This window comes from Heterodontus francisci, chromosome 40 (genome assembly GCF_036365525.1).
Source record: "Heterodontus francisci isolate sHetFra1 chromosome 40, sHetFra1.hap1, whole genome shotgun sequence".
Classification (NCBI taxonomy): domain Eukaryota; kingdom Metazoa; phylum Chordata; class Chondrichthyes; order Heterodontiformes; family Heterodontidae; genus Heterodontus; species Heterodontus francisci.
The window spans coordinates 17,094,538-17,113,203 of record NC_090410.1 but is presented as its reverse complement, the minus strand read 5'-3'; the positions used below and the strand labels follow the sequence as shown (position 1 = coordinate 17,113,203).

Genomic DNA, 18,666 nt, shown 5'->3' with positions numbered 1-18,666 from the left:
AAGTAAAAGCCCATGGGATACAGGGGAATGTGGCAGGTTGGATCTAAAATTTGCTCAAGGCCAGGAAACAAAGGGTAGCAGTCGACGAATGTTTTTGTGAATGGAAGGCGGTTTCCAGTGTCGTTCCACAGGGCTCAGTGTTGGGTCCCTTGCTGTTTGTGGTGTATATTAATTATTTTGACTTAAATGTGGGAGGCATGATTGGGAAATTTGCAGATGACACAAAAATTGGCCGTGTAGTTGATAGTGAAGAGGATAGCTGTAGACTCCAGAATGATATCAATGGTTTGGTTGAGTAGGCGGAAAAGTGGCAAATGGAATTCAAACCAGAGAAGTGTGAGGTAATGCATTTGGGGAGGGCAAACAAAGCAAGCTAATACATGATAAATGGGAGAATATTGAGAGGGGTGGAAGAAGTGAGAGACTTTGGAGTGCATGCCCACAGGTCCCTGAAGGTGGCAGGACAGGGAGATAAACCGGTGAAGAAGGCATATGGAATGCTTTCCTTTATTGGCCAAGGTATTTAATACAAAAACAGGGATGTAATGCTGGAACTGTATAAAACGCTGGTTAGACCGCAGCTGGAGTATTGCGTACAGTTCTGGTCACATTACAGGGAGGACATAATTGCTCTGGAGAGAGTACAGAGGAGATTTACAAGAATGTTACCAGAAGAAATGTCAGCAGGTAAATTGCAGCTATGAGGAAAGATTGCATAGGCTAGGGTATATTTTCCTTAGAACAGAGCAAGCTGAGGGGTGACTTAATTGAGGTGTGCAAAATTATGAGGGGCCTGGGTAGAGTAGACAGGAAGGACCTGTTTCCCCGAGTGAGAGCACTGAGTGGGTGTAGGAAAGTGAGTCAGTGCGTGAAGTGATAGGGGTTCAGTCCCAGCAAAGCTGCCTGGCCACAATGGTGGGTAGGAGCAGCAGAGGGATAATGTTCTTGAAGCAAGTGATTTCCACAGATTCCTCATATACAGTGCCAAACCTGTCAACATGCTCAGTGCACAGATGTACAAACGCAATGTAAACTGCCTGAATCAGGTGTTTAAATGCTTGTTAATTTTACAGTCCATGTATCCGCCTGACCCGCCCTTGGCTTGGCATCGTGTAGTCAGTGAGACTGTCAGATAACTATGTCACTCAGTAAATGCTCCACCCCCTTCAGACACTGCACATTCCTGGTGTCCTCGTTCCTGAACCTACTGCATTGTTCCTGCCTGCTTGTACAGTGAATCACCTTTTCCACTCTCGTATTGGCTGTTACCAGTTATCACCAGGTTTATTCTGGAGCGTCTTTGAAGCCTGGTCAGTCACATGTCAATATTTATATTGACTCACTGTTGGGATCTTCAAGTCTCATTGTCACAGACTCATAGAGATATACAGCACAGGAACAGGCCCTTCAGCCCATCGTATATTTATTTCAGGAACACAGTGAACAGATTCAAGGAGGAAGATCTAAATAAGCCATTAAAGCAGTTTGACACTGCATGTCTTTTTGTTTTGGAGTTAAAATTGTACCTATATTTCCCCTTGTGTATGGAGTGATTGCATAAAGATAGTGCAGAGCAGTGCCCAGTGATGCCTCCACAGAGAGAGAGAAATAAATAACTTGTATTAAAATAGCGCCTTTCATGTCCTCAGGATGTCTCAAAGGGTTTTACAGCAAATGAAGTACTTCTTTTGAAGTGTTGCCACTACTGTAATGCAGGAGATGCAGCAACCAATTTGTGCACAGCAAGATCCCACAAACAGCAACATGATAATGACCTGATAATCTGTTTTTAGGTGCCGATTGACAGATAAATGTTGGCCAGGACACCAGGGAGAACTTGCCCGCTCTTCTTCAGAACAGTGGTCATGGGATCTTTTACATCTGCCTGAGAGGGCAGACAGGGCCTCGGTTTAATGTCTCATCTTAAGCATGGCACTTCCGACCGTGCAGCACTCCTGCAGTATCGAAGGAGCACAGAATAAGGTGTTCCATGAAATGATTGTGTGTTAAGTGGAGTACACCAACCTTCTATCTGCTCTCTTGACAAGGGCAGCATAGACAGGTGTAGAGATGAGAAGGGAAGAGGGAATAAAACTAAAGAGGTAATTTAATTTAGAATCAAAAGCACAGTTTGACACAATGAGCAACATATGACACAACTCTTCGTAAATACAGTTTATTTCTAAATTTACTGATAATTCTCCAGATAAAGTCTTGCCTCTCAAACCATATCTAATAATTGACTCCAGTAATAATCAGTGACAGAGACAGAAATTGAATCATTAACACACCCAGAAATGACGCTGCTTCTGAAAGCACTTTCTACCACAGGATGTTTTTAATCTCTTACTGACCCATCACGGCAGGTTTCCCTGCACTTTGTTAATCTGCACACCAATAGTTATACTTGTGGCCAACGTGTTACCAGAAAAATCTATCTCAGTTATTGAAAGCTTTGGTCAAATGAAAGCTGAAGAAATTTTACTTCTGTCATTACAGCATACACACCTTATATTTGTACAATATAAGCTGCCACTCCAGTGCAGTACTAAGGGAGTGCTGCACTGTTGGAGGTGCCGTCTTTCACATGTGGATGTAAAAAATCCCACAGCACCAGTTTAAGAAGAGCAGGGGATTTCTCACTAGGGTCGTGGCCAATGTGTATCCTTCAACTAACACTGTGAAAACAGAATATTTGCTCAATATCACACTGCAGCTTGTGGGATCTTGCTGTCTGCAAATTGGCTGCCACGTTTCCTAAATTACAAGTGACTACACTTCATTGTCTGTAAAGTGCTTTAGGACATTCTGAGGTCACGAAAGTCTTTCTTTAACGATATAGAATATTAGAACTGAAGCCATTCCGGTTTTCTAAAGCTGATCTGAGTTGTTCACAGTGCAGCCTCAGTCAGAGTGTAAACTTACACACACCAACCATCTATGACCCAGAGTGACCTTTCACATCAACCAGCCATTCTCGGCTTGAACCAATGCTTGGCTAAATCCCACCTTAACTCCACAAAATGTGGACATTTTCAGATACAATTAATCAGAGCTTGGATGACATCTGCTAGCTGGTTTGGGTAAATTTAATTTCAGAATTTTTGGTGCTACAGGTTAAGCTGTGGTGGTAAGAAGAGTGTAACATGGAGTCTAAATTATACCTGAGATTCAGGTACAGAAATTCCAATTTGGACCCAGATTCCTCCAGTGATTCCCAGACCCAGTTGATCAGTTTGCTAATTGTTGAAATTGTTCTGTCGATATTATTGTTGGTTCAGTGGTTTAAATATTACATCATAAGTCACCTGGTAGCCATCATTGTACACATAGAGTTTATGATCAGATGGATTATAACTAACACTTTGCAGTGTCTCCATCACCTTATCCATCTTTATACCAATCCTACCTTCCTCACCAGTTCTGGTATCAAACGTGTAGAAAATCTCCTCAGTCCGTGTGCTCACGGGTCTAATTGCGTACAACACCCCACATATTATGAAGGCATTGGTCACACCAGGTTTATACTGGCTGGTGACCCATGTCTTTTCCACAGTGAAGGAGGTCACGTTAATCTTACTAATAACAATATTTCCAGCATTTGCATCAGTGGAGTAAATGACCCACAGGCCAGTTTCATCTACAGAGAAGTCCATGTCCTGGTATGTGACACCCGCATAAGAAAACCTGTTATTGTAAGCTGCATCTTTAAGAGTCTGCCTTTCGACAGCATTTGTGTCTATGTTAACCCTGCACATCTCCCTACTATTATAACAGTTGTAATACAAGAAGTTTTTCTACAAAGCCATTCCACTTCCCTGTGCTGTGTTTCTGTAGTCTGGATAACGTCCTGAAATCACAAGTGATTTGTCTGTTGGATTCTTGTAGAGCAATAAATCGTCGTGTGAAGAATGCAGTCTGAAGGTGTCAAGTCTTCGTCCATCTGTGTTGAGTGGTGCCACCCAATACACCTCCTTTTTACTGGAGATTGGAGCTGGATCTTTGCCCCACCCTCCAAATTTATAACTAGATCCTCTCCAGTTCAGTTGTATTACGAAGGGGTCTGTTATATTAAGAAGGCCGTTATGTTCACAGCTCCCTGTTGAGCAAATAAGAGTATATTTCTGATCAATTTTATTTCCTCTGTCACATTTCCACCTGTACAGAGAAACAGCCCATCATCCTGTATTTTCCCTCACCTGGTACCATCCACTTTCCAGGTAATATCATGGTGACGACGTGAGGGAAATTGTTGGGATTCCTGCCCCACTGGAAACTTACTGGATGTGGGATCCCGACACATTTTTCAGTGGGGGTAAGTAGCAGTGTGAGAAGTGCCCATCTCAATCTCATCTGAATAGGTATTAAAGTATTGTGACAGACCAAACATCTTTCTGGGTTTCTCATCTGTGAGAGAGACCATTTAAAATAGGATTCCATTATTGTTGTGTGGCAGTGTGTATTCTGGAAACCATGCAGAGGACTCAGTCATAAACAGGTATTTTTGCCTTTTCTGGACTGTTTTTCTTCATTTCTTTTGTGTTATTTTGACAATCTGATGTGTCTTTGTGCCCATTTCTCATCAATGATCTATTTCTCTCCCCCAGTCTGACTACTACAATGGGAATCCCCTTATTTAACCTGCGTGGAAAAGCAGAGGCACCTGTACATTGACACACCATAGATGCTCTGTGCAACATCCCAGACCCACATACCCAGGTAAAATTTTGGCTGATCTTTGGTAGATCATTAGTGTGTATTAATTCACGTCTCCCCAGAAGGAGGTGGGATATGAGGGCCCAATGGGATCATGGAAACAGTCCAAAAAACATAGGTCCTGCTTTTACAAGCACTACATGCACAAAGGTATATCAGTGCTAAGCACTTCCTAACTCGTATCATGGTGACACTGTCCATTTTCTTTATTCATTTACAGGACATGGTCATCATTGGCATGGTTCACATTTCCTGCCCATCTCCATATATTGAGCACCTTGATAGGCCATTTCAGAGGGCAGTTAAGAGACAACGACATTGCTGTGGGTCTCGAGTCTCATACAGGCAGACTGGGTAAGGATGGCTGATTTTTTTATTCTTTCATGGGATGTAAGTGTTGCTGACAAGGTCAGCATTTCTTCCCCGTCCCAAATTGTCATCAAGAAGGTGGTGGTGAGCTTCCTTCTTGAACTGCTGCAGTCCATGTGGGGTAGGGACACCCACAGTGCTGTTAGGATGGGAGTTCCAGGATTTTGATCCAGTGACAGTGAAAGAATGGCAATTTAGTTCCAAGTCAGGATGGTGTGTGACTTGGAGGGGAACTTGCAAGTGGTGGTGTTGCCATGCAACTGCTGCCCTTGTCCTTATCTGTGGTAGATCACGTCGATTTGGTAGGTGCTGTTGAAAGAACATTGGTGACTTGCTGCAGTGCATCTTGTAGATGGTACACATTGCTTCCACAATGGACTAGTGGTGGAGGGAGTGTATGTTGAGGTGGTGAATGGGTTGTCAATTAAGTGGGCTGCTTTGTCCTGGATGGTACTTGAGTGTTATTGGAGCTGCACCCATCCAGGACTGGAGAGAGTATTCCATCGCTCCTGATGTGCCTTGTAGATGTTGGACAGGCTTTGGGAAGCCAGAGGTGAATTATGTGCTGCCGAATTCCCAGCCTATCACCTACTCTGGTAGCCTCAGCTTTTTTGTGGATGGTCCAGTAACTTTCTGGTCAATAGTAACCCCCAGGATGTTGATGGTGGGGGGTGCAGCGATGGGTAATGCCGTTGACTTTCAAGAGGAGGTGGTTAGATTCTATCTTTTTGGAAATGGTTCTTTGCCTGGCACTTCGTTAGTTTAGTTTTAGAGATACAGCACTGAAACAGGCCCTTCGGCCCACCGAGTCTGTGCCGGCCATCAACCACCCATTTATAGTAATCCTACACTAATTCCATATTCCTACCACATCCCCACCTGTCCCTTTATTTCCCTACCTATACTAGGGGCAATTGCTAATGGCCAATTAACCTATCAACCTGAAAGTCTTTGGCATGTGGGAGGAAACCCACGCAGACACAGGGAGAACTTGCAAACTCCACACAGGCAGTACCCAGAATTGAACCCGGGTCGCTGGAGCTGTGAGGCTGCAGTGCTAACCACTGCGCCACTGTGCCGCACTTCTGTGGTGCATTCGTAAACCAGATGGGTTTTTACTACGATCTGACAGTTTCAATGTCACCATTACTGATGCTGGCTTTTTATTCAACTAACTGAGTTTAAATTCCCAAGCTTTCATGACAGAATTTGAACTCATGTCTCTGGATTACTACTCCAGTAATATAACCACTATGTTACCGTATCCTCTGCAAGGTTACTTTTGCATGAATGGAAGTAGTGGCCATGACTTTTGGATCTACATTCTCAGGGTACGGATGAACAGAGAGGCAGAACCATTGCTCTGCTGTCTTCTCCAAGGATACCTGTAGCTAACGTTGGCCTGCGACATGCAATAATGATCAGCATGGCCTGAAACCTGGTGGCACCTCCTTCCAGGTATGCTGGCGTAAGGAGATGAGGCTGTGGAGTGACACAGAGGGCAACCCCCCTCAAGGAGGGCTATACTGTCAGCAATGCCAGAACCTCCCTCCCTCTGACACAATCACTGCCCCTCCCTCTACCCACCCACACAATCATTACCCCTTCCTCTTACCCCACACACTCATTGTACCTCCCTTCCCCCACAATTCCCTCTGGAATCAGCTCCCTTCCCTCTCCCTGCACAATCAATCACCTCCCCCTCTCTCTCCCTCTACAATCACCATTGCTCTCTCTCCCTTCATATCATCTCCCCTCCCTCTCTCCCCCACAATCACCCCACCCTCCCTCCACAATCAACTCAACCCCTTCCTCACTTACCTGAGGGCCACTGCTGTGCCAGCAGCAGCTGATCTTCAAACTCACTTTGCCAGGAAGCTGCCTGTCTCTCTTTTCAGTTCACTGGCTCGTTAGAAATTGGGCCCTAAATCAGGGTGGGGGATGATGGCACCTGGAGCCATTCAGGCATATTTGCTGCATCCCCAAAACATGGTCACGTACAAATTTATAAGCCAATGAGTGTGCTTGTGCTGGCAACTCTCTGATTGGCTACAACTAGTGTCAGTCATGCAAATCCCTTCCCTCAGTGCAGTGCAGTGTTTTATTTCTTAATATTAAATTTCCTGCCATTTCCACTGTCCTCCATACACCAAACCCAATCACATCGTCCCAACGTCTCTCATTCCACCCTTCCTCTTCACCCCACTCCTTCAGTGGTCCACGAGAGAGAGACAGAACAAGAAAGAGAAGGGGAGAGATAAAGAAGAGGGGAGGAGAGTGAGGAACAGAAGAGGAGAGAGAAGCAAAACGGGTCGAGGGGGGGCATTGTGGGGAGAGGTAGAATTCTAAGAAGAGAATCGAAAGGGAAAGAGATAGAATTGAAAAGTCAAGATCCAGAAGGGGAGAGAGAGAAAGAATCAGAACAGGAATGAAAAGAGAGAAACAGGAGGTTGAATCAGAATAGAGGAGAGGAAGAGCAAACCAGAAGTGAGTGGAGAAAAAGAAACAGGAGGCAAGAAGAACAGGGAAGGATGGGCCCAATGGCCTCTTCCTGTGCAGTAAATTTCTCTGGGCTGAATTTTCCAGGCCCATTGTGCTTCACAGCCTATGAATTACTTTTGAAGTGTAGTCACTGTTATAATGTAGGAAACATGGCAGCAAATTTGTGCACAGTAAGCTCCCACAAACAGCAACGTGATAATGGCCATTGAACGTGACTTTTTTGTGATGATGATGGAAAGATAAATATTGGCCAGGACATCGAGGATACTTCTTCAAAACAGTACCATGGGATCTTTCACATTGACTGACAGGGTCTTGCCTTAACGTCTTATCCACAAGACAGCACCAATTTCCTGGCCATGTCCTTCAATTCCATCCCAGGAGGTAAATCGTGGACACATTATTGTCCACTCTGAATGTCTTGTCCCATCCTGGTTTGCAATTATGAGAACAGTCAATGATATCACTGTGTTGCATGTTAATCAGCTGGATTCCTTCCATCTGCAGTGGCAGATGTTCAAGGAGATAATCAATTCCTCCCAACTAAAATATATTCCAGAGAGGAAGAAAGATGCGAAGAGGGGGAAAAAACATTTATGGCTAAGCAAGGAAGTTTAGGATAACATAAAGACAAAACTAAGGCATACCATTACCAAAAAAGTAATAAAAAGAGCAAAGGTAAATTATGAAAGAAAACTAGCACAAAATATAAAAACAGATAACAAAAGCTTCTGTAAGTGTATAAAAAGTAAGAGAGTAGCTAAAGTGAATGTTGGTCCTTTGTAGGATGAGACTGGGGAGTTAATAAAGGGGAACACAGAAATGGCGGAGACATTAAATCAGTATTTTGCCTCAGTTTTCACAGTGGAGGTCACTGGTACCAAGTCAATAGTAACAGGAACTGCAGAGGTTATAGAAAGAGAAGAACTTAGAAAAATCATAATCACATGGGAAAATGTACTGAGCAAACTATTGGGATTGAAGGCAGACAAGTCCCCAGGGCCTGATGGCCTACATCCTAGGGTCTTAAAGGAAGTGGCAGCGGAGATAGTGGATCCATTGGTTATAATATTCCAAAATTCCCTGGATGCGGGAAAGGTTCCAGTGGATTGGAAAAAAGCTGAAATAACACCCTTATTCCAAAAGGGAGGGAGGCAGAAAGTAGGAAACTATAGACTAGTTAGTCTAACGTTTGTCATTGGGAAATTGTTAAAATCCATTATGAAGGAAGTAATAACAGGACATTTATAAAGTCAAAACGCAATCCATCAGATGCAGCATGGTTTTAAGAAGGGTAAATTGTGTTTGACTAATTTGCTAGAGTTCTCCGAAAATGTAACAAGCAAAGTGGATAATGGGGATCCTGTAGATGTAGTATATCGGGACTTCCAGAAGGCATTTGATAAGGTGCCGCACACAAGGTTAATAGACAAGGTAAGATCACATGGGGTTAGGGGCAATTTATTGGCTTGGATAGAGGATTGGCAAACCAACAGAAAACAGAAAGTCAGGATAAATGGGTCTTTTTCTGGTTGGCAAGATGGAACTAGTGGGGTGCCACAGGGTTCGATCCTTGGGCCCCAACTATTTACAATCTATATTAATGACTTGGATGCAGGGTAGAAGGTACTGTAGCCAAAATGCAGATGACACTAAAATAGGTGGGACAGTAAGTTGCAATAAAGAAATAAGAAATTTACAAATGGATATGGATAGGTTAGGTGAATGGGCCAAAATTTGGCAGATGGAGTTTAACGTGGATAAGTGTGAGGTTATCCACTTTGGTTGGAAGAATAGAAAGGCAAATTGTTATCTAAATGGAGAGAAATTTCAGAGTGCTTCGGTGCAGAGGGATCTGGGTGTCCTCGTGAATGAGTCGCAGAAAGCTAGTATGCAGGTACAGCAGGTAATAAGGAAGGCGAATGGAATTTTGGCATTTATTGCTAAAGGAATAGAATGTAAAAGTATGAAAGTGTTGCTGCAACTGTACAAGGCATTAGTGAAACCGCACCTGGAGTATTGCGTACAGTTTTGGTCCCCTTACTTGAAGAGGGATGTAGTTGCATTGGAGGCAGTTCAGAGGAGGTTCACTTGATTGATTCCAGGGATGAGGGGTTTGTCTTATGAAGAGGGATTGAGCAGTTTAGGTCTTTACTATTTAGAATTTAGAAGTATGAGAGGAGATCTAATCGAGGTGCATTTGATGATTAAGGGGATTGGCAAAGTAGACATAGAGAGGATGTTTCCCTTGGTGGGGCAATCTAGAACGAGAGGTCAGAGTTTTAGGATAAAGGGTAGCAGAGATGAAAACAGAGATGAGGAGAAATTACTTCTTTCAAAGTGTTGTGAGTCTGTGGAATTCACTACCCCAGAGTGCGGTGGATGCCAGGACATTGAGTAAATTTAAGGAGGAGATAGACAGATTTTTAATTAATAAAGGGTTGAAGTGTAATGGAGAACAGGCAGGAAAGTGGAGTTGAGGTCAAGATGAGATCACCCCTGATCGTATTGAAAGCGGAGCAGGCTCGAGGGGCTGAATTGCCTACTCCTGCTCCGAGTTCTTATGACCTTATCTCTCTTCTTTCCTTGCTGATCATCACTCTCCTTCCCTTCGGCATGTCTTTCTCTTCCCTCTTTCCCTCGTTTCTATCAATTTTCCTCCCTGTCAATCTTTACTCTCACTGTCTCCTTCCCATCTGTCTCTCCTTCTTCCCTTCTTTGACTCTTTCTCTCCTGCTACTCTTCTCCCTTCCTCTCTTCTGGTCTCCATATTATAAGAAGGATGTAGGACCTGTCAGAACTTGACAGAGGTGATGACCTCCCTCCTCCTCCCCTTTAAAAAAGCACATTTCATTCAGTAAGTCGCCATTAACCTTGAACAATAACTGACCGTAATCAATGGGTGGTTGGGTTGGTGGAGCCTTGATATTCTCACATTCCACCAGCTGTTTCTTCAGGGCTGTGATTTCCTTGCGGATCGCCAATACATTGTTTTTATCATATGATTCCAGCTGATGGACAATGAGTGATATGTTCTCAATCTGAAACAATTAGAAATTGATCTCAATTAATCCAATTCACACCAACCTGTTGCTATAACTAGACTCCTTATCCAATGGCCTGACTTGGCTTTACAAACTGTGATTTAAATTCAATATACAAATCCTGATGTCCTTCAGCAACCTGTGGAAGGAAATGTTACAGAATCAATCATACCCCAGAGAATCTTGCCCCCGATGATGACTACTTGGTCCAGTGATGACAGCGACAGCTCAGACTGCCTCTTCCACCAGGACCGAGAATCAGGATCAGAGGCGGAAAAATGGAGTGGGGGACACATCAATCCTTCTGCTAAGATGTTTGGACAGAAGAAAAACATTCTTTTCATTGATATCAATACAGCATTCATTTTGTTTCTAGAAACAGACATTTTACGAAAAGATGAATATGGAAAATCAACATCTCAATTAATCACCAATGAGAAACAACATCTCCTCAGAATTCCTTTAGAATGTTTACCAACTGAGAATAATTCATTTTAATAGCTTTTCTTTTCTGTCTTATTTTATTTCTTTGTCTAGTACTTTTGATTAAAATCGTGACTGATGACATTTGCTGAGTTTATAGGGAATTGTTTGTATTTTAATTAATTCCGGCATTGCGGACAAGGCTGGTATTTATTGCCCTTGAGAAGGTGATAATGGGCCTTCTTCTTGAACCGCTGCAGCCGATGTGGTGAAGATGCTCCCATGGCTTTTTGCTTCCATTTATCCCGAGACCATTTTAAACATTCACTCCCTCCAACACCGGCTGCAGTGTGTACCATCGACAAGATGCACGAGCATCGTAAAGGCTCCTTCGAAAGCACCTTCCAAACTCACGACCTCGACCACCTAGAGGGACAAAGGCAGCAGACGTATGTGAACACCAGCACCTGCAAGTTCCCCACCAAGCTACGCACCATCCTGGCTTGGAACTAAATCGCCATTCCTTCACTGTCGCAGAGTCAAAATCCTGGAACTCCCTCCCTAACAGCGCTGTTAATGTATCTGCACCACCCGAACTGCAGCAGTTCAAGAAGGCAGCTCACCATCACCTACTGAAGGGCAATTAGGGATGGGTAATAAATGCTGGCCCTGCAAGTGATGCCCACATCCCATGAACTAATTGAAAAAATAGCACCGTTAGATGGGGTTTTGGCCCAGAGACGATGACGGGGCAAAGTGAGGAGTCACTGAGACTGACGGTGCGGGGAGTTTAATTCACACACGCAAAGAGCCAATCAGATGATCTGAGGCTGCCACTACTAATATTAATTCTGCAAGATTGCAGTGTCAAGCCAGTAACTCCCCCAGGAGCCCTTCCGTCAAAGACAAAATCATTCACTGTATACACAGATCAAGAGAGTTTCTCATATGACTGATGTCCCTTTCTGACCTCAACAAAAAGCTGATCGATGATGCTGTTGCTTCCATTGAATGAGACTTTCAGCTGATTGGTCAGTGCCACCAGCTCTTGGATCTCCAGTTTCAGCAGTTCAAAGTCGAGCTGGGTGTAGGAGCCCTCGGTCTCAATGATCTCCACACGTCGTGTCAGATTCACCAGCTTCACCGTGTGCTCAGAAATAATCTTCTTATATTCCAGAACCTGAATGAAGCAGCACAGCAAACACAGAATTACAGCCACCTCTAGTCACTGAACCATTTACACCTCACTACAATGCTGTCAGCAAAAGCAGGGTGTTTATGTGATTAGACAAATAAAATTTAGTACGCGTAACTGCAATGTTTTGTGAGAAAATGAACAGCACAGTGGACATTGAAGGAGAGTGAATCAGCATTGGGAGAGTTTGAATGAGAACTTGGAGTGACAGTGGCCTTGACATTTCCAACATCAAAATGATGTGTAGAAATAATTTTTAAAAATAGAACCTAAGCATAATGGATTATGAATCTACAGAGATCATGCTGAAGCTTCCTGATGACAGACCTCACCAGTAACATTCACCACCCGTTCTGGACCCTCACTTTTATCCATGTAATCCACTCTCTCAGTTTACTACCCAAGAGTGGAGCTTAAAATTACCTTCCAAGCATAGAATTACTACTCAAAAATGCCAAGAGGTTCATACTTGCACAGGGAGGGTGCAGAAAAGGGCAACACTGGATGAACCTAAGTGTAAGTTGGTGAGTTCGGAGGAAAATTGAGAGAGTCTTAAACTCGACAGTCTAAACTGAGGGTAATTAAAGGTAATGTGATATCTAAACTATTAAATGATATTATTTCAAGATGGACCAGGCTAAAAGGAATGGAGGAGAAAAATTATCCTGAGGAGTGAATTTAAAACTGATTTCATACAAGAAGCGTCCTTTCTTAGAGGGCGAGAAATATTTTAAATAATCCACCAAGCAAAGCAGTGACATTTGGGGAGTTGAGAGACAAACTTTTCTATCCTGGACTTTTTCTGAGAAATACTGCATTTATATAGCACCTTTCACAGCCTCATGGCATTCCAAAGTGCTTTACAGCCAATGAAGTAGATTTGAAGTGTAGTCACTGTTGTAATGCAGCCGATTTATGCACAGCAAGCTCCCACAAACAGCATTGTAATAATAACCAATCTGTTTTTGTGATGTCGATTTGGGGATAAATATTGGCCAGGACTCCCCTGGTTTTCAAACTAGTGCCATGGATTTAACCCCTCATTTGAAAGAGGGCACCTCTGACAATGCAGCACTCCCTCAGTAGTGCAAGGGGAGTGCCAGTGGGTATGTCTTATTGCACAAGGAATGCCCCCACTGAAACATCAAGGGGCAGTCTGCATTCATCTTTCAGATGGAGCATTGTGACGAAACCACAACTACCAAATGGAAACATATCAATTTTGTCATATGGAACACTATTTGAGCTTTTAATGGACATTGAACATAACTTGTTTAAAAAGACCACAGAGCTGAATGGCTGAAAACATGGCTGCACATTTGCATTCTGAGAGACAGTTGAATAGAGAGAAAATGGGAATGTTCACTAATTCAATGAGCGGGATGGGTTTGTCAATAGTGATGATCAAAAGACATTGACAGCCATTGTCTGTGTGAGAGTTAGCACTCCAATGAGGGTGACTGGAGAACTTTTGAAATCAACAATCCTCGCAGGCGATGCTGTTTCAAACAAAGAGTTGGTCACATGACAAACCTGCTGGCCAACCTGGGAACTGTTTTTGAATTGTGCCTCACAGAAAGGTTTGGTGCAGACTGCAATTGAACTTCAAGAAGAAAGCACTGCTCTCTCCCTATCTCTTGCTCTCTCCAACAAAGTTCCAGGGACCCATGGAAGCAGCTTAAGAGGACTTCTTCAGCCTTCTGGTATCAGCGAAACAAGTTGAAAGTGTGCACTGGTCCCCAACAAGAACTGCAAGACTTAGCTCCAATCAATGTCTTTATTTCCAAACCAAAGACAGTAACTGAATTCCATTTACTACTCCAAACCCTCCCTCTTTATTCTTTCTCCTCCAATGTATCTATTGATGTGTGTGTTTATCGCATATGCATGCTAATGTGGTTGCATTGCGTATTTTTAATAATTTTAACTGAGTTAGAGTGTTAAGGTTAATAAACTTACAATCGTCATGTTTAAATCTAAGAAAGCCCGTCTGATTGGTTCATTGACAATTACAATTAGAAAGCAGTGAGCAAGGACTCACTGAGGTGAACCGAAAACACAGTCATTTAAAAATTATATTCTGTTACGGCCAAACTAGTAAAGGGGACAGAGGGGAGCCTGAGATTTCTTCCTCATCTGGTCGTAACAAGCATTCACCTTTCACCCTGTATCCAGAGCCTTTAAAGGGATGGAATGTACTAATAATGTCCATACCTTGTTGATTTCAAGCTGCATGCTGACATTGATCTCCAATAATGATGTTCCCAAAAATTCCATTTTTTCCACTGGGAACCTGGTATCAGGTAAAATCACTGAGCAGACACACGCGCCATCGTTGTCGACTGTCCCATTGACAGTCTGCGAGATCTGAAACCACATCAACTTGTAGATTAGCGACAATGAAAATGTTCTCATATCGGCACAGATCTTGAATAAGTGAAACTCAGTGACATCTTCAACCCACCGTACACTGAAATCTACAAGTAATAAAATCAGAACAGAAGCCCCCAACAGTGGTACACAGAGGAATGACAGCCCACCCTTGGAAATAAGCTATTCAACACAGTGAAACAGACTAAAAGATCTCACCATATCCAACAGGTACAAAGGTGCTATCTCTCTATATGCTCACATGACCAACATGGATGAGGTAGGCCATTTGGTATGGTAAAATAAATTGAGTGTAAAATACAGTAAGGTACATTGACTGGACCAGAGAGTAATGCTGACCATCAGGAAAGAAAACCTTAGATAACATGCAGCATTTAGCCAACACACTAATGTCATTGGTTCACACACTACAGCAGAGAGAGGCTTGGCCTGGTTCAGACTGAGTGTGAGGAGTCCTTGCAGTGACGGCTCATGTGGTGTTATATTGATATTGACAGGCACATCAATGGGGAAACAAGCTAGAGATGCTTCAGCCTCACCCGTCAGCGACTATACTTAATGGACCATCGGCTGATCAGTCACGGTGATCTCCGCAATTCAAACACAGAAAGACCCAGAACAGAAATTACAAAACATTTATCCGGAACATACGAACATACGAATTAGGAGCAGGTGTAGGCCATTTGGCCCCTCGAGCCTGATCCGCCATTCAATAAGATCATGGCTGAACTGATTACTACGCAGTTCCACCTACCCCCGATAACCTTGTTTTTTTTAAAAATAAATGCAAATGAGAAATAAACTTACGTAAAGTTGGGCAGAGGGCTGCAGAGTCGCTGCAACCAGTATCAAGAACAGCATCTTCATTCTGCCTCTGAGCTCTGCTGCAGAAAGATGGGTTCCAGAAAAGGTTAAATTACAGGCGAACCAAGAATTCTGAATCACATTTATTGAGGCAGCTGGAGATTAAAGCACAGAATTAAACCATTTTGACCATTGGTTCCAGTTCTTCAGCTGCACCTATCTCATTTCCGCACTCAATCGTTGAATTGTTTGGAGACAAAAATCACATCTTTCCCATACAGGAATTACCTTGCAGATGAGCAAAGTTACAGAGTCCTTCCCTCTCCTGAAGCTGACTACAAGAGGGTTGTTCAAGCACATGAATCAGGTAGGGAATTAATTAGGAATCAGGAGGCAGAGAGTGGGGATAATGGGCACGCACTCCAATTGACAGGACGTGACGGTGTCCGTCAGGGATCTACACTGGCACTTCAGCTTCACACTATATTTAGAAATGACTTAGATGATTCAATGGAGAGCAGCATTTTCATGTTTGCTGAGGACACTAAGTTAGATGATGCAGTAAATAATGTAGATTGGAGTAGAAAGTTACAAAGGGCCATTGACAGATTAAGTGAGTGGGCAAAACTGTGGCAGATGACGTTTGGTGCGGGGATGTGCGAGGCCATTACTTTGGACCTGAGAAAGATAGATCAGAGTATTTTCCAAGTGGACAGAAGCTAAGAACTGTGGACGAGCAGAGAGATTTAGAGATCCATTTACAGAAAACACTAAAAGTTGGTGGACAGGTACAAAATAATTTAAAAGGCTAATGGAATGTTGGCCTTTATCTCAAAACGGCTGAAATACAAAGTGGTGGATGTTGTATCATGATTGTACAGAGCTCTGTTTCGACTGTATTTGACTAAATGAGCTCTGATCAAATTGCATGTGAATAGACTCGAGGGGCTGAATGGCCTATGTTTCTATCCCTCGAGAACTTCATCGAATGGATAATAATAAACTTACTATCCTGCAAACTCACAGGTCAACCCTGCCTTCACTTGGTAGCCGAAATGGCTGAGGTCACCCTCCTCACTCAGGTGGGAGTTTCATTATTTCATGAACCAGGGTTTCTGTGCATAAACTTAAATACAAAGATATTAATGCATAACTCACTGCTTATACCAGTAACTATACTGCTTGCTTAGTGACCCTGTTGCAGGTGTGGACTGGAGGACAGAATCTCAGCCGGGGTTTCCCAAAGGTGACGACCATAAAAAGCGAATTGGCTGGAAAGTGTGTCTGTCGAGTGAGGACAGAACTGAACTGGCCCTCTGGTCAAGCAGCTCGATGATATCCACCGTCTGTACCCAGAGAGTGAAAAGTATCTATTTGTTTAAAGCTACCAAAAGGCTAAGTCTCCAGTTTGGATAATTATTGCTATTTTAACCTGTTTTAATGAATGGGATGACTGTCCTGTTGAAATAACGCTGACTGGATAATCACGGCTCCTGTCTGTTGGAAGGAAAACTGATGAACAGTGGGATTTACCTGACAGGAAGCAGAGAGCTGAATGAATGCCGTGTCTCTTGCAATACTGATGGCCAGAACAGCAGAGGTGCTCCGGTTGTGAAGTGGTCCCTCAGAGGTAACTCAGGGATGCCCAGAGTTATATATGTCAGTCAGTGAGTGTACGTCATGATCTTTATCTTGCTTTATTGTTACCTGTACCATGAATAACCCGGATGGGTAAACCTTAAAGTTAAAATTAAACAACACTCACGGATGTGAACAGCACTATCACTTTTTGATCTTGATAAATTGAAAGGATGCTTTAACTTTTGTCTTTGAAAATATAATCAACTCACTCTAATCAACTTCACTGCAAGTGTCTCTTCACTGGACTTTACGCTGGTGGGGAATGAATTCGATGCTGACGAGTGATCAATATTTAAAGGTGAGGCCAATGAAGAGAAAAAATTCCATGAATGCTGGTAATCTGGAACAAAAGCAGAAAATGGAGAACCTGGGTTAGAGCACTGTTGGAGCACTGTGAACAGTTATGGTCTTCATATTAAAAAAGGGACATAGAGACACTGGAGAAAGTACAAAAAGATTTACTCGGGAGATACCAGAATGGAGGGGTTAGGCTGGATATTCGGCCCCCTGCCGGGGCCAGGAGCAGGAGCTAAAAATAACCCTGCTGGATGGCCTGCTGGTTCCCGGCTCCATCCTGCCTCCGGGCCACTTTTGCAGAGGTGGTTTGCGGTCGGCAGGACTACCCACCTGCATCGGTGAATAGTCAATCAAGTCTCAGTAAGAGCCTAATTGAGGGCAATTAAAGGAGGCCGACTGGAAATTTCCAGGTTCCCGCAGGTGGCGGGGCTCCAATTAAGGTGCCTGGAGGCGGGAACCCAGTGCCAGGTAAGGGGTGGGCGCAAGAGTTCCAAACAGGCCTAGAAGCTCTCCCTGCCTGCCTGGGTGCAGGAGCAGCCACAAGCCCTGTAGAGGGGCTCCCCCACCCACTCTCACCCCTCCCAACAGCAGTGGCCTGCCTGCTGAATCTATTTTCCCTCTCTTACTCATTTTCCATGACAGCCTACTGTGCCTCTCAAGCTGGAAGGCCTCTGATTGGTCCTCCAAATTTGAAAGCCCACTCCCCCATCCTTAATTGCACTGTGCCGCTGCCCTCTGGCTATTATTTAGCCGCCCCTGGAAAAATCACAGGTAAGTGATTATTTCAGCCCCAGGCATGGGTTTGGGACCCGGAAAGCATCAAGAACTCTGTTTCCCAACCCCGGAAGGCACGTTCAGTCTGTTATAACTATCAGGAAAGACTGGGCAGGCTGGGGCTCTTTGCTCTAAAGAAAAGATTGAGGGATGATCCAATAGAGATCGTTTAGATTATGAAAGGATTTGAGAGGGTAGACATAGAGAAGTTGTTTCCACTTGTTGGGGGAAAGTAAAACTAAGAGTCATCAAAATAAGACAGTCACTAGTAAATCCAATAAGGAATTTAAGGAGAAACTTCTTTACCCAGAGTGTTTAGAATGTGGAAATTGTTATCAAATGGACTAGTTGTGGTGAATATCATAGATGTATTTAAGGGGAAGCAAGATAAGCACATGAGGGAGAAAGGTATGTTGATGATGTGAGATGAAGAGTGTGGGAGGAGGCTCTTGTGGAGCATAAACACCAGCATAGGTCTGTTGGGCCAAATGATCTGTTATGCGCTGTAAA

General features: G+C 43.5%; 1 protein-coding gene across 1 annotated transcript; it reads right to left on the bottom strand.

Moving 5' to 3' along the window:
• Positions 1-3,266: 3,266 nt before the first annotated feature.
• On the bottom strand, positions 3,267-17,718 carry LOC137353172 (olfactomedin-4-like). Its single transcript, XM_068019218.1, is given in 6 exon segments — positions 3,267-4,099; positions 10,478-10,628; positions 12,025-12,234; positions 14,464-14,616; positions 15,460-15,524; positions 17,706-17,718. Coding segments are annotated over 6 exon segments (1,425 nt in total).
• Between the last annotated feature and the right edge of the window lie 948 nt (positions 17,719-18,666).